This window comes from Oryctolagus cuniculus, chromosome 10 (assembly GCF_051225735.1).
Source record: "Oryctolagus cuniculus isolate XC-2025 breed Fujian yellow rabbit chromosome 10, ASM5122573v1, whole genome shotgun sequence".
In the NCBI taxonomy this organism is placed as follows: domain Eukaryota; kingdom Metazoa; phylum Chordata; class Mammalia; order Lagomorpha; family Leporidae; genus Oryctolagus; species Oryctolagus cuniculus.
Genome location: NC_142876.1, coordinates 91,877,283 through 91,892,532, shown reverse-complemented (window position 1 = coordinate 91,892,532; position 15,250 = coordinate 91,877,283). Strand labels below are relative to the sequence as shown.

Here is a 15,250-nt window from a genome sequence, read left to right as displayed (position 1 = left end):
GGAGTTATTCTTAAAGTGATTGCCTTTGTTTGTTGTCTGCGCTGTGTTTATCATGCTGTGTTCCTTTTCCAAGTGGGGAAGAAATGTATTCTTTAATTTATGAGGATGTAATACTATAATAGTACATTCCTTTGTCTGAATTGTATTCTTAACTATTACCTTGGTCTGTCCTTTAATTGAATTGGATAGAGACAGCACATTGCAATTGTTAAGGTTAACGACCCAATGATTTACAAGACAAGGCACATTACTGGCAAATAGATTTTAGTAATTGTTCCACTCCACAGTGAGAATAACAGTGTGTGCATTGATTCACTGTCCTGAAGGTAGGGCTTTGCCCAGAGAAGACAGGGCCCCTGTCCTGTGGAGGCTACCAAGGGGAATGCCTAGGATTGAGGAGATTCCAGGCCTGTTAAGCTCTTCTTGCTAAGAGTGATTTTGCTCAGGAAAGCCCTCAGGTGCCCTCAGGTGGAGTGAATGTTTTAAAGATGCTGACGACTCAGAAGTGCTGCAGGTGACAGAATTAAAAACAAAGAAAAACACTCAAACTAATACAGGTTACTTTTCTCCAGCTCTCTTGAATTCTGATTGACAAATTGAAAGTGTCTGGATTTAGGGTGGACAAGGGTCAGTAGTACTCCATTGGATACGAATATTGCATTTTCTCTATCTACTCATCTGCCAGTACACACGTAAGTTGTTTTCCTGTCTCAGCTATTATGAATAAAGCTTCAGTGAGCATGGACACGCAGATACACACATAGGGTTTTTGTTCTAATGAAAATGAGTTGTGCATGATCCTCTGGACATTTCCAATGGAGGATTCCGTTTGGCCTTTTTAACAAGAAGGAATACATAAAGGAAGAAATATCTGCTACAGTGGTTAGATCTGTTAAAAAAAATTCTCTGATTGTGTTTGGGTCCCCATGTAGTTGTGATTCTCAGGTTGACCAAATCTGTTAGCTGGGATCCTTTTGTCTCAGTGTGATTTGAGAGCCATGGAATCATCTATGGAAACCTGACCACTCCAAACATATCTCAATGAGAACATGCCATTTTATTTTCTTAAACACTGAAGACTATTGGCAAGAGACCTCAAGTTTTCTGTCAAAGGCATCTCCAATTATACTCAACTGTGACAATAGCTCAGATGGGGAAAGCAAAGAGGATTGGATGGAGGATGCTGGAGGGTGAGCCTGTGAGGGCATCACCCCAGAGCTGCTTAATGCCATGCATTCCGTAGGGCTTTGAAGTTCAGTAACCACCTGGGACCAGTAACCACCTGGGTCCTGGTTCTCTTAAGTCTGTGTTGTCTTTGGAGAAAGTTACTGGATGACTCAAGATGGAAGTAGAGCAAGGCAGCAAGCCTATTACTGCCTTTTCTAAGGGTGTATATCATTTCACATGTAGGTATAACTGATCTAGAGTTCATATACGATAGGTATGGGAAAGGGGAGCCAAGTTACAGAGAAAAAGACCAGCAAATCATTGCCCCTGTGAGAAATGTGTGAACTGACATGGGGCCCTCCCTCTGTCTCTCTGGCCTCCGTTTTCATTCATAAAGTGAGAGTAGCATAGTTCCATTTTTATAGGACTGTTAATTAAATGACATAATGTGCACAAAATCCCTAATGCAGTGCCTGCCACATGGGAGGTTTTCAAAGTAAATAAGTGATTTTTTTACTGCTGGAGCTGTAATGCGGGCAGCCCTTTGTGGAGAGCGCTGGGATCCCGGGCAGGAAGATTGACTTTTAGCTGTGTATGACTGTAGTGCAGGGACTGCAGATTCCTTATTTTGTCCTCATGTCTTGCTAAGTATGCTGAATGTTGACAATGCACACATGTAGTACTTTATACTTTTCAAACTATTTCATGCTTTTGGTCTTCTTTAGACTGTTGGGGAACTTTGAAGAAGCAAATGAGCCTGTATGCGTTTGGAGAATGGAGTTTGAGCCATGTCTTGGAAGCTCTGCTGGGGCGTTGAGGTGAGATAGGATGAAATTCAGAAGTTTCCTCAGCCACTCAGAGGCCAGCCATCAGCCAAGATGGTAACTTTTGAAGGTGGAAGTCAAATAATATGTAGAACATCTAACTGAATTTGCAATTTGTATATACAACAAATTGTTTTTTAATATGACTATGTCCCCAATATTGCAAGGAACATACATGCTACAAATCAATCTTAACTGGGTATTGTGGGTTTTTATTTGCTAAATCTGGCAGCATTGCTGATATATCTTCAAGTTGGAATTGTGTTGCAGCATATTATTGCGTAAATTGCCTTTATAGATAGCACGAGGTCCAGTCAGTTGTTTTGGTGAAAGTGGAAATTGAGAATCAGAGGTTCAGAGTGATTGAGGATAGAAACTGGACGATCTCTGATTTTGTCTTCTTGCTAACATTTCTATGTACAAAAATACACAGCCAACTTTTCAGTGTCCTTTTCTTGGAGCGGTAGGGACCCCTACCACACTGGCCATCACCTTATATTGAGTGAGCGTCATGTGCAGATGACCTGGCTGACCCTGGACACCAGCTGAATATCTGGACACCTAGGGAGGTAACCCAGGTCTGCAATCCTCAGGATGCAAAAAGCATCCTCCTACATTGTAGTGGAATGCCATAAGGTGGGTGTCTGACCTTTGAGGGCCTCTGTTGAAATGGCAGTCTTGTCAATGCATTCAGTTACTATGGTGATAGGGACCAGGGAAGTAGATAAAAGAACTGAAATCATTCGATGAAAAAACACGACGAAGGGGAAGGCGAGAGTCACTGATGAGGAAAGCCATTGCCATTTGCTCACATCTGGAGGGGCTGAAGGCGTAAATGCAGAGAAGAAGAAGAAAGGGTCCCTTGGGAGCGACAAGAGGTACAACAAGACTTCATATCAGAATATTTCTTCTAAAATGAGGACTCTTCAACTGAGAAAGGGCTCCCACGGGCCTCTTAGATTGATGAAGTGTCCCATTCCTGGAGTCATTTAAAACCAGGACTGAACGACGCAATTGAGAGTGGACTGCAGGGAGCACTCCCCCAGAAATCTCGTGGGATGGACTTGGTAATCTGGCAGTTCTTTCCCTTCCCCCGGAGCCTGTGAATCACTGGTTCATTTGAAAACATGATGGTTAAAACTCTCAGGGAACCAGAACCTGAGAATTTAATTGAAAGTAATTTTTATACAACTGACGCATAGAGTAGACTTTCATTGTGGTGTATGTATTTTTTTTTTTAAAACTCCAGGATAAAGTGAGCAACTGGTCTGAAAATCCTTACCAGGCCAAAGCTCTGTTTCCACCTTGATGAGCTGTTACTGTTCCTAACCCCTAGTTTCAAATTATTTTTATGTGACACTTGGTTGATTATGTCTATTTGACTTTATTTTTCTAACTAAGCAGTCTTTTTGGGAAATAGATCTCCTGGCTTACTGCAAATCTCTAAGTAAACATCCAAACTATCTCTGCGCTATAAAAACACCTCCTCCACAGTGTCATCCGAGGCATGAAAATTGCCCTCCCGGTGCTGGATGCCAAGCCTGGTTGACCTTACCAATTTTCCTGCTGCAAATCTGAAAAACAAACCCAGCTGTTCTGGAGAAACATCAGGCGTAGGCACACATTAGATAAATGTTCATGTTTTTCTTTCATCACCGTAGCCTCACAGGAGATGAATTACATAAGCCCTCTACGTGTTAACAGGCCTTGATTGCCATCTCATTATTTTTTTACATTACTTCTAATATTCCTGGTAATAGATTTTTTTAAGGCAATTTTGGTAGCAGCTATTATCATTTGCTTTGTGTCATGCTTGTCTTCCACACAACGAATTACCTACTATTCTTGATTCTGATCTTTCTTCTTCAACTCTCTTCCATCTACTCTCACCTCTTCAACCCATTAGCACTGCCATATGACCCCAGACTCTCCATCTCTTGCTGAATATGTGCAGCCATATTAAGCTTCCCAAATCAGAACCTTGGTCCTATTGCTCTCCTGCTCAAACATGCTGAATAGCTCCCTGTTTCCAGTGAAGCTTTCCACACATTAGTCATAGCACCTCCATTATCTTTGCAAGTTCCCCTTCCATCTCTGCTCCTGTTACTTTATATTTATCTTTCAGTGGCCTCACTGGAAAAAAAATCACTTAAACCCCTATTCTGAAAGAAAACTTCATCTCTAACTAAATGGAAGACACATAGCATCTATCATAATAAAAGCAAAACAGTAAAACTGTAATGAACACAAAAGTGTGACCTTCTACATGTTAGTAATGTGTAAGGCTCTAAGCCTGAGGCCTGATCGCTCTGTGTTTGCACAGGTGGTGACTATTCAGTTATCTTGAATTTGACCCTCTAGATCCATTTTACTCCCTGCCCCTCACTTTATGCCCAGGAGGCCCAGACCTATGGAGCAATCAGTGGGCTCCCTTACCTTTTAGGTTTCCAGTGGAGTTCAGCCTATGAGAACTCAAGAGAACTCAGAATCAAGGAAAATATAGACCTAGGGGTTCATTCCCTCATCTTCCCCAACTCCAGCCCTGTCCTACCCCTAGCATTACTTTATTTATTTATTTATTTATTTTATTTAATGAACATAAATTTCCAAAGTACAGCTTATGGATTACAATAGCTCCCCCCCCATAACTTCCCTCCCACCCACAACGCTCCCCTCTCCCACTCCCTCTCCCCTTCCTTTCACATCAAGATTAATTTTCAATTATCTTTATATACAGAAGATCAGTTTAGCATATATTAGGTAAAGATTTCCACAGTTTGCACCCACACAGAAACACAAAGTATAAAATACTATTTGAGTACTAGTTATAGCATTGATTAAACACCTAAGAGTAATTGTGTATTAATTACAGAGTTCAACCAATAGTTTTAAGTAGAACATAAAAAATTACTAAAAGGGTAAAGTATTAAGTTTTTTTTCTTTTTCTTTCTTTTTTTTGTTATAGGTTTTTTATTTAATAAATATGAATTTACAGAGTGCAACTTTTGTATTGTTGTGGCTCCCCCCCAGCCTCCCTCCCTCCCGTAGCCCTTCCCTCTCCCACTCCCTCTCCCATCCCACCCTTCATCAAGTTTTATTTTCAGTTACCTTCATATACTGAAGATCAACTTAGTATATACTAAGCAGGGATTTCAACAGGCTGCACTCACACAACCGAACCAGGTATAGGGTATTGTTCGACTAGTAGTGTTGTTTTTAAGTTTCATAGTTAAACACATTAAGGACAGAGATCCTTCATGGGGAGCATGTGCACAGTGACTCCCGTTGTTGATTTAACAATTGACACTCTTATTTAAGACTTCAGTAATCACCTGAGGTTCTTGTCATGAGCTGTCCAGGCTATGGAAGCCCCTTGAGTTCACCAACTCTGAACGTGTTTAGTCAAGGCCGTATCACAGTGGAGGTTCCTTCCTCCCTTCAGAGAAAGGCGCCTCTCTCCTTGATGGCCTGTTCCTTCTGCTGGGGTCTTGTTCACCAGGATCTTTCATTTAGATTGTGTTTTGCCACCATGTCATGGCTTTCCATGCCTGTGAGACTCTAATGGACTTTTTAGTCAGATCCGAATGTCCCAAGGGTTGATTCTGAGGCAGGAGTGCTGTTTGGAGTGTTTGCCATTCTATGAGTCTGCTGTGTGTCCTGCTTCCCCCGCAGGATCATTCCCTCCCTTTTAATTCTATCCTTCATTATTTGCTTACACTGGTCTTATTTGTGAAATCTCTTCGACACTTACCCTATCTTTTTAATCGTTTGTGTATTTATACTTATCACTTTACCAATTGCGCTGGCATTGGTACCTGCCTCCTTGGTAAGATTGAGTTGAAATCCCCTGGCACATTTCTAGTTCCACCGTTGGAGGTAAGTCCAAGTGAGCATGTGCCGTCCTATATATCTCCTCCCTCTCTTATTCCCACTCCTATGTTTAACTGAGATCAATTTTCTGTTAATTTTAAACGCCTAAGAATGATTGTGCATTGATTGCAGAGTTCAACCAGTGGTCTTATGTAGAAGAAACAGAACAACAACAACAACAACAAAAATACTAAAGGAATAAAATAGTAAGTTGTTCCTCAACAGTCTAGCCAAGGGCTGATCATGTCATTGTCTCTCATAGTGTCCATTTCACTTTGCTACCTCTAGCATTACCATGGCCTAGTTTTATCCCTGATCCAAAGATTATTATTTATTTTAAGGAAGCTTGTCCTAAAAAGCTCTTCAATTGTTCCTTAAAACCTAGGAATGGTAGCAACTATGCCTCTGCCAACCCTGGGTCACCACACCAGCTTTCTGGTTCCTCTACACACACACGTTCAATTGTTTCTTTGTGACATAATTGTTCATCCTACATTGACACTGTCATTAATTTCCTGTGGACACTCTGATTAATATGATTTTTATGGATTAGATGTTTTCCTGGGTTAGATAGGATTTAGCACCCCAAACTCATGCAGAAGTTGAAACCTTGATTGTTAACAATTGATGGATTAAGGATGAAAACTTGATCTAATTATGGCATATAGGATGTTGTCTTGGTGGGAGGTGTTTAGGTCATTAGGTTCTTACCTTCAGGAATGACATCTTGGGAGAGAGTCAATTGTGTAAGCAGGTTGTGTAAGCTTCTTGTCTCTTTTGCCCCTTGGCTCACCATGTGATCGTTCCTTCACACATAAGCCATCAGTGCCAGCCTCCAATAGATCCCAGACTAATGGGGCTGCATGATCTTGGACTGGGACCCTCCACACTATAAGCTAAAATAAGTGTTATTCCCTCCAAAAAGCTGACTAGTACAGTGTGACAGACACACTGAAGTACAGCAACTGAGACTTTGTGCATGGCTTCATCAAATATTGAAGGGCAGTTGCTCCTTAGGCTGTCTCTGTACCACCTTGTGCCATGTTTGCACATCGGTGAATAAGATGTGTGTTCCCCACTCTGGGGAATTCTTTCCATGGACTAGACCATAAGGTCCTTTGTGTAGGATTCAAGTTATACTGAACTCTCACAAATCATTCTTTTTATAGACACACACACACACACACACACACAATTGTGTGGCTTCTAGGAGTTTATTATTTGGGATAAAACTGCCTTTGAGGTCATCTTTTCCTGAGAGGTGGCTTCCATGAGAGGCGATAGTAGATGATGGGTAAAAGGAAAGTCAAGTTACCTGGAATCACAGTCCTGATTCTTGACTTTTGCTGCAGGATTTTAAGCAAACAGTAGTACCTCTGAGCCTCCATCTCCTTAGCTGTAAATTGGGGTCTCTCTGTATATCCTCCTTAAAAGCTCATTCTAAAAACTCAAGATACACACATTGGTTCCTAATAGTGCTCTGCATAAAATAAGTGCTCAGTATGTGCATTGCTTGTGGGGAGGGGTGTAGTCATTAGAAAATGAAAGCTATGGCATAGGTATCTGGCTTAGTGGTTAAGATGCCATTTGGTGCACCCTCATATCAGAGTGCTTGAGTTTAATCCCTGGCTCCACTCCTAATTTTAGCTTCCTGCTAATGCAGATGCTGGGAAGCAGCAGGTGAGAGCTCATGAACTTGGGTTCTTGCCACTCATACAGGAGACTCAGCTTGAATTCCTAGGTCCCTGCTTTGACCCTAGCTGGTGGTTGTTGTAGACATCTGATGGATGAGCAAGGGGATGGAGGATCTCTGTTTCTGCCTCTCAAATAAATGGATGGATAGATGACATTTTAGAAGGTAATTGATACTGGCTCTAGGGTACTATCTCTAGGGAAAGGTAAGATTCATATTTGCCCAAGACCCTCTGAGTTCAAATTCATGTGTAAAATGTCCCATATGTCAGGGCTGTGATTGCAGACAAGCTCAGAGGAGACCATCAGTGAACACACTGAGGAGCCATGGATGGCACTGGAAGGTGTTCTGAACAATCATGAACTGCCATAGGCAGAGGACAAATAAACCCAGAATATCATATATCTTCCACTGAGGTTCTGCATATGAAATATTTTTTTAGCATTTCAGAACTGAGCTAGAAACAGGATTGTGTAGATTGTGAATAAACATTTTCGGTTAAGTCCATTTTGTGAACATGACACTAGACCCAGTTTGAAGCGAGTGATGGGTGCAATCTGTTTTATTTATAAAATTCTTTAATTTCACCTTGTTTAGAAGGCATATATACAAATATAGAGACAGAAATCTTCCATCCATAGATTCACCCCACCCCCAATGCCCACAAGAGCCAGGACTGGACCATACTGAAGACAGGAGCCTGGAACTCAATCCACGTCTCCCATGCAGCTAGCAGGGACCCAAGTGCGTGAGCCCCAGCCTGATGCCTCCCAGAGTTTGCATTAACAGGAAGCTGAAATGGAAACGGAGGAGTCTAACGTGGGCTGTGTGTATCCCAGGTGGTGTCTTTATTCCTATAATCTGGTCTAAGACATTTCACAACAGGGCACTAACCCAGTGATTCATCTTTTTCTCTTGATCAAAAGAATGTAATTTGTAGCCTGGGGAACATTATAGAAGTATCTCTCTCTCGCTCTTTTTTTTTTTTTTCCAGAGGATCAGTTTAGTATACATTAAGTAAAGATTTCAACAGTTTGCACCCCCATAGAAACACAAAGTGAAATATATTGTTTGAGTACTCGTTATAGCATTAAATCTCAATACACAGCACATTAAGGACAGAGATCCTACATGAGGAGTAAGTGCACAGTGACTCCTGTTGTTGACTTTACCAATTGACACTCCTGTCTATGGCATCAGTAGTCTCCCTATGCTCCGGTCATGAGTTTCCAAGGCTATGGAAGCCCTCTGAGTTCTCCGATTCTTATCTTGTTTAGACAAGGTCATAGGCAAAGTGGAGGTTCTCTCATCCCTTCAGAGAAAGGTACATGACAATAGGTCTGATCTGATTTCATCATCATTTAAAAAAAATCATCTATTTTTCACTTTATGTTTCTGTGTGGGAGCAAACTGTTGAAATCCTTACTTAATGTATACTAAGCTGATCTTCTGTATATTAAGATAATCGAAAATGAATCTTGATGTGAATGGAAGGGGAGAGGGAGTGGGAAAGGGGAGGGTAGTGGGTGGGAGGGACGGTATGTGGGGGAAGCCATTGTAATCCATAAATCGTACTTTGGAAATTTATATTCATTAAATACAAGTTAAAAAAAAGTATCTCTAACTTCTCTGTTATGTTTAAATGCCTGGATGGTAGAGAAGTATTCGTTGATGATGTCTTTAAGTGACTACATCCACCTCTCATCTGGGGGAGGACAAGGAGAACTGTGTCCTGGCTTCCCAGAAGGAGCCTGCCCCATGGAAACCCACAGCTACCTTCCATGCTGCCCTTTCTTAGAGCAAAGTGGTGAATTCCCCCGGTAAGCATCACAGTTGCCTCCTTGAATACCTAAGGTGTGACCAGAATTGGACAGATACTGGACATGTTTATTAGCTCTTTCTGGAAACAAACCCTCTGAAGTAGGAACAGGTTGCCAACATCACATCTGAGGAATGTGAGGGTCAGAAAGGTCAAGTGCCTTGCCCGGGATGCTAAGCAGCAGAGCCAGAGCTCAGATCCTAGTCTCCCGCACACCCAGGCTTGTTCTCTTCCCACTATCTGCCCCTTAAGACACTTGCTGTCTAAGTGTTTGGTTATGCTGATGTACACGATCAGTATCTGATCATTGATGACCTGGAACTGTGTATTCTCTGCCAGTTCAGTACCACTGGTTATAGTCCAAAGATGTCTCCATCTCACGGTACCTCCTGAAACCATACAAAAAATTCAAGAGAGTTTGTCCTTGAGTAAAGTTTGTATGTTAGAGTACAAGAAAGGGGTTGAACTCTATTCCTGTTGCTGTGCTGTATCTCAGGACTGATCATTTTCTTTTTGGAGGGGGGGATAGGACATTTGTTCAATTGCTACATAACAGCCTGCCCCCAGGACCATAAACACTGCATAACAGAAACCACAACTGTGGCATTCCTCTGCCTAGCAAGAAGCAGTTGTTGTTTGAAGGAATGAATTCTGTCTGAATTGGTGAGTCACATGTGACACGCACGATTTAAGTATATTTACCAGAATTTTTGCGTCAATAATCCTGGTCAACTTTAACACATTGTCTTATAGTTCGTATAATTTATTCCTACAGCTCTTTTTAGACTACTAATAAATTCCTAAGGGACATAGTCCCTTTCTGTGCTGTGGCAGCCACTGCTGTGACATGTTCACAAGAAGCCACTTTTGAAAAAATCTTACTGGGGGTGATGGTGATGATGAATTTCTAATAGTTGTATTTGAGCTTGTCTTTTTCTCTGAGCATACAGTGTGGGATATCAGCATCTCTTTGTATTTGGGCACTTAAAGATCCCAAGTTCAGTGGTGGGTGGGAGGGAGCAAGGGGGAAGATGCCTAGCATCCCCTTTCTTTGGACCTGAGATGTGAGTTTGAACAAGCACACACACCGCATTTGCTCACTATTAGCTGTTGCCTCTGCGTAATATGATGGCTGTGCATGGGGGCCTCACATCCATGTAGGCCTGAAGTTCAGTGCTGTGTTTTGGTACTGCCGTGCAGCCCGACAGACTCTCACTTTAGTTTTCATAACCTAACTTCAGTGAGGTGCACTCATGTACCATAGAAGACCCTGTGGTTGTGAGCTTGCAGCCATCCCACATGCCAGCCTCCCTCCACCCACTGAGGCAAGGCAGGTGTGGAACAAGTAAAGGGCCCATGGAGAGCTTGTATTCCACTAGCTGCTTTGACTTTTGCCAACTGACTTTGCAAGCATTCTCAAAGGCATTCATTACCTCTGCAAGTGTGAAGAAACTGTGCAGTTCAAGGGTTTCTGAAATCGCATGAAACAGAGTTGAAAGCTGTTCTGGCAAAGCGATTGGAGTTGGAATTAGTATGTCACCAAGCCACATCCTGGCTTAAATGATGTTATTTATATCCAACTTCACTTGACTCCTCCCAAAGCCTTCTGTCAAGCACCAAATCTCCCCATGGCCTTGGCTCTCAGTCTCTCTCTTTTGTGTGGGGACAAAGAGAGTTGCTCTTACAAGTCTTTGTGTTTGAGCCCAGAAGGAGTATATTTCCCACAAGAAAATGTTCCTTATATTGAAGTGGATGCAGTAATTGCTGGAACTTCTCAACATGCTGGGCAAACGCAGAAGATTGAGGATTAAGATGCAGAGAGAAGAGAGGCTGTTGCCTTCTCATTTCCTCTCTGGGTGTCTCTCTTTGGAAAGAGGCAGTGTAAGAATAGGCAGGTCAATAAATGTCACTAGCAAGACTCAGTGCTGATAGGAATAGAACTGGAGGAAAAATAGCACCCACTTGCCAGGAACGGTGCAGTATGCCTGCAAAGACACATGGTGGGCTCTTAATACAGCCCTGCCGGGCAGTGAGCCCTGCTGTGTAGCTATTGTTACTAGGGGCTGCCCAATGTGTTGTGGGAACTAGAGATAATAGAATTTGAAGGGTGAAAATAGGTGCGAGGGCCAGGATCTGGTCATGTCTAGAAGGTATCCAAACAAGCAACAGACACTGACATTACAAGTCACAGGGTCTGCCCATAAGACAAAGGCATCCTGGCCAACTGACGCAAGATGTCACTCACATTAATGCACCTTCCCTGGATCCTGAAACTTCCATATGCAGCTCTTTTAATGAAAGACTGTAGTACTTGAGTTGAAATCCCTCACCCTGCTTTTTCAAATGGTGGTTTATCATGGTAACCACTTAAAAATGTACAGTTCAGTCATGCTCAGTACCTTCATACTTGTGTCCAATCTCCAGAACTCTTTTCATTATGGAGAACTAAAACTCTGTATCCATCAAACAATTCCCTATTTTATCTCTTCTCTCAGATCCTAACAAATATCCCAGTCTGCTTTTTTGATTTTACTATTTGCTTTATTTTGGGGGGGCTTTGTGCTTCTTGTTTGTTTGTTTAATCAGGGGTAGGACGGAGGTAGATCTAGAGCTTTTGTACCTCAGTCACCTAAAGCTGAACCACCTTTTAAATTTTTAGATGTTTTGTACAAGTTGAAGATACTTATAGGGTACTATGTGATGTTTCGATGCTTGTATACCTCAGATAATGTCCAGTTAGGGTAAACATACACATTTTTTCCAACATTTTATATTTTTAAGTAAAAACATTCAAATTCTTTTCTTCTAGTTTTTTTTTTTTAAGGAAAATACTCCATACATTCCAGTATCTTTTTCTGTAGTTGTCCTACAGTGCAGCAGAACACCAGAACTTGTTAACCCTATCTAACTGTAAGTTTGCAATAACTGACATCTCACTATTGCTCTCTCTTCTTTATTTACTCTAGCCTTTAGCAATCACTTCTATACTTCCAACTTCTATGAAATCAAGTTTTTGTTTTAAGATTGCAAGTACAGGTGAGATTATACAGTATTTGCTTCTTCGTTCTTTTCAGTTAACGTAATGACCTCTAGTTCCACTAATGTTGTTGAAATGTCAAGATTTCATTCTTTTTTATGCCTGAGTAATATTCCATTACTGCAGACAGCATGAGAGTGCAGATGTCTGTTTGCCAGATGCATTTCATTTTCCTTGGGTCTATATGTCTGCTTTTATGGTGATATTATGCTGTTGTAACTACTGTAGCTTTATAATATATTTTAAAGTCAGATAATGTAATATCTTCTGCTTTATTCTTTTGCTAATACTGCTTTGGCTACTTGAGGTCTTTTGTGATCACACACAAGTTTTATAGTGCTTTTTCTTCTAGTTCTATGAAAAATGTCGTTGGTACATTGATAGAGATTGGTTTAAATCTGTAATGACTTTGAGTAATAGGGACACTTTAATGATACTGATTCTGACAAACCACCACCACACAGGATGTTTTTCCATTTCATTGTCTCTTCTTCATTTTATCAGTGATTTAATGGTTTTCATTGAAGACATCTTTGACCTTTTCAGTTAAATTTATTCCTGGACATTGTATATTTTTGTGGCTTTTGGAAATGGAATTGTTTTTTTGATTTCTTCTCCAGATAACTTGTCATTGATGTAGAACAATACTCCTGATTATTGTACATTGACTTTGTATCCTGCCATTTCAGTGAATGTGATTCTTAGTTCTAATAGTTTTTTGGGTGGATTCTTTGGTGTTTTTGATATGTAAGATCAAATTATCTGCAAACTGTGACAATTTGTCCTTTCCAATTAGGAGATGCCTTATTTTTGTTCTCCTTTCTAATTGCTCTGGCTAGGAATCCAGTACTATACTGAATAAAGGTGGTGAAAGAGGTCATCCTCATCTTGTTCTAGATCTCAGAGAGAAAGCCTCCAGGTTTTCCCCATTCAGTATTATCGTAGTCTGTTGGCTCATTATATATGGTACTTATTGTGTTGATGTACTTATGTGGTGATGTTGGATTTTATCATTTTTCTGCCTATATTGAGATGGCCATTTGCTTTTTATCTTTCATTCAGTTGATGTGGCATATCACATTGGTTGATTTGGGTGTGTTGAGCTATCCTTGCCTCCCTGAATGAATCTCAGTGGGTATGTTGAGCTATCCTTGCCTTCCTGAATGAATTTCATTTGATGATAGGGAATAATCTTTTAAATGTGCTGTTGGACTTGGTTTCCAGTGTTTTGTTGAAGTTCTGCATTTATGTTGATCAAGTATATGGATCTTTAATTCTTTTGTTGTGTACTTACCTGTTTTGGTATTAAGGTAATGCTGGTCTCAAAACAAATTTGGAAGAATTTGGTCTTCTATTTTTTTTTTTTTTTTGAAATGGTTTAAGAAGAATTGGAGTTAATTCTTTAAGTGTTTTTTAGAATTTGTCATTGAAGTTATATGTTTCTGAGCTTTTCTTTCATCATTCATTATTGTTCTATTTAGGCATTGTGTTTCTTCAGGCTTCAATTTTGGTAAGATACATCCTTCAGAAATTTGTCCATAATAATTGCTAATGATTTCTTTTTAAAAAGATTTGTTTATTTTAAGTGCAGAGCTACAAGGGTGAAGAAGAAATGAGTGTAGGGTGGGGAAAGATACCTTCCATCTGATGGTTCACTCCCAAAATGGCTGCAATGAGGGTTGAGCCAGGCTAAAACCAGGAGCCAGGCCACCTTCTGCTGTTTTCCCAGGCACATGAGCAGGAAGGTGGATCAGAAGTGAAACAGCTGGGACTCAAGCTGTTGCTCATGTGGGATGCCAGTGTTGCAGGCTCAGCTTCACCTAATGCAGCACAGCACTGTCCTCGCTAATGATTCATTGCATTTCTGTGGTGTCACTTACAGTGTCTCCATTTTCATATATTATTTTATTTGAGTCTTTCTTTTTTCTTTGGTTTACTAAAATTCACTGAGACAAATGAGGCATTGGGGTAAGACCAAAACCCACACTACCTTGGTATGTCTGCTGCTGAGACTCATAGCCTGAGGCCATACCTGTCAGCCGTAGGTGATGCTGGCTGAGATATGACACCTATAAACTGGGTCAGAGCCTTTAGTTGGCACTGTAACAGATGTCTTCAGATGCTGGCCTAGGTGTTGTAACTGTTAGAATTCGCCCAAAACACAGTCCTGTCATTCTTTTCTGTCTGCCTCTGGTTGGAGGAAGGGTGGTAAAGCTAGTCCTTTAGCTGCCCATCCAGGCGTTAATTGGGTCGCACTTGAGTCTGGCAGTCTCCAGGCCCTGCATAATCTTGGAAGACGGGTGGTATGCCAGACCCATGTGGCAAAATGAGCCCATCCCACTGGAGCACAGTCTCCTCCTGAAGCCAAGAATGGTCTTGAGACTTTATCTGCCTGTCCTGGCTAGGTTTGAGGACTTCCAAGCCCATCAATAAGTGTCAAGATAAAATTTTCTGATTCCTTGCTGTCTTCCCAAGGTTGATAGAGAGGTGATAAATGCAGCCTTCTGGCCACCCAGGAAGACACTGAGCTGAGTCATATATGGGTCTCCCAGCCTCCAGGCCCTGCACAGTCTTGGGGGTGTGTGCCAGGCTCATGTGAGACTAGAGGTGATACGCACTGAAATTAACATGTTTGACTGGGGTGTGGGTCTCTGCCTGATCTCAGGGCATGACCAGAGTTTCCCTCTTTACTAGGGCTTTACCAGATCTGATTCTCAAAGAGGTAAACTGACTCTGAGTTCCAAAAGAAGGTTTTAAGTTCACTTTGCTACCCTGGTCCCTAGTAGCTAGAGTCTTCTGCTGTCTGCCAGGAGTTGCGGGAGGGCTGGTGGAAGCGATTG

At 41.4% G+C, this 15,250-nt stretch overlaps 1 protein-coding gene across 50 annotated transcripts in view; it reads left to right on the top strand.

Annotated features, from left to right (window-relative positions):
- The window catches only part of LOC149124337 (uncharacterized), a 605,541-nt gene that overhangs the window by 241,449 nt on the left and 348,842 nt on the right, over positions 1 to 15,250 (top strand). For 35 of the 50 annotated variants that reach the window (XR_016214255.1, XR_016214256.1, XR_016214257.1 and 32 more), the window contains one exon: positions 1,893 to 1,985. The exons of 8 other annotated variants lie outside the window; for them this stretch is intronic. Coding sequence is in view for 27 of the 42 variants with exons in the window: in XM_089305504.1 (XP_089161630.1) it covers positions 1,893 to 1,985 (93 nt within the window). In the remaining 15 variants the exon portion in view is untranslated. Of the gene's footprint in view, positions 1 to 572; positions 693 to 1,892; positions 1,986 to 5,993; positions 6,046 to 15,250 lie in introns of those variants that run through there. 7 more of the 50 variants (XR_016214273.1, XR_016214272.1, XM_089305519.1 and 4 more) reach the window with 3 other exon arrangements.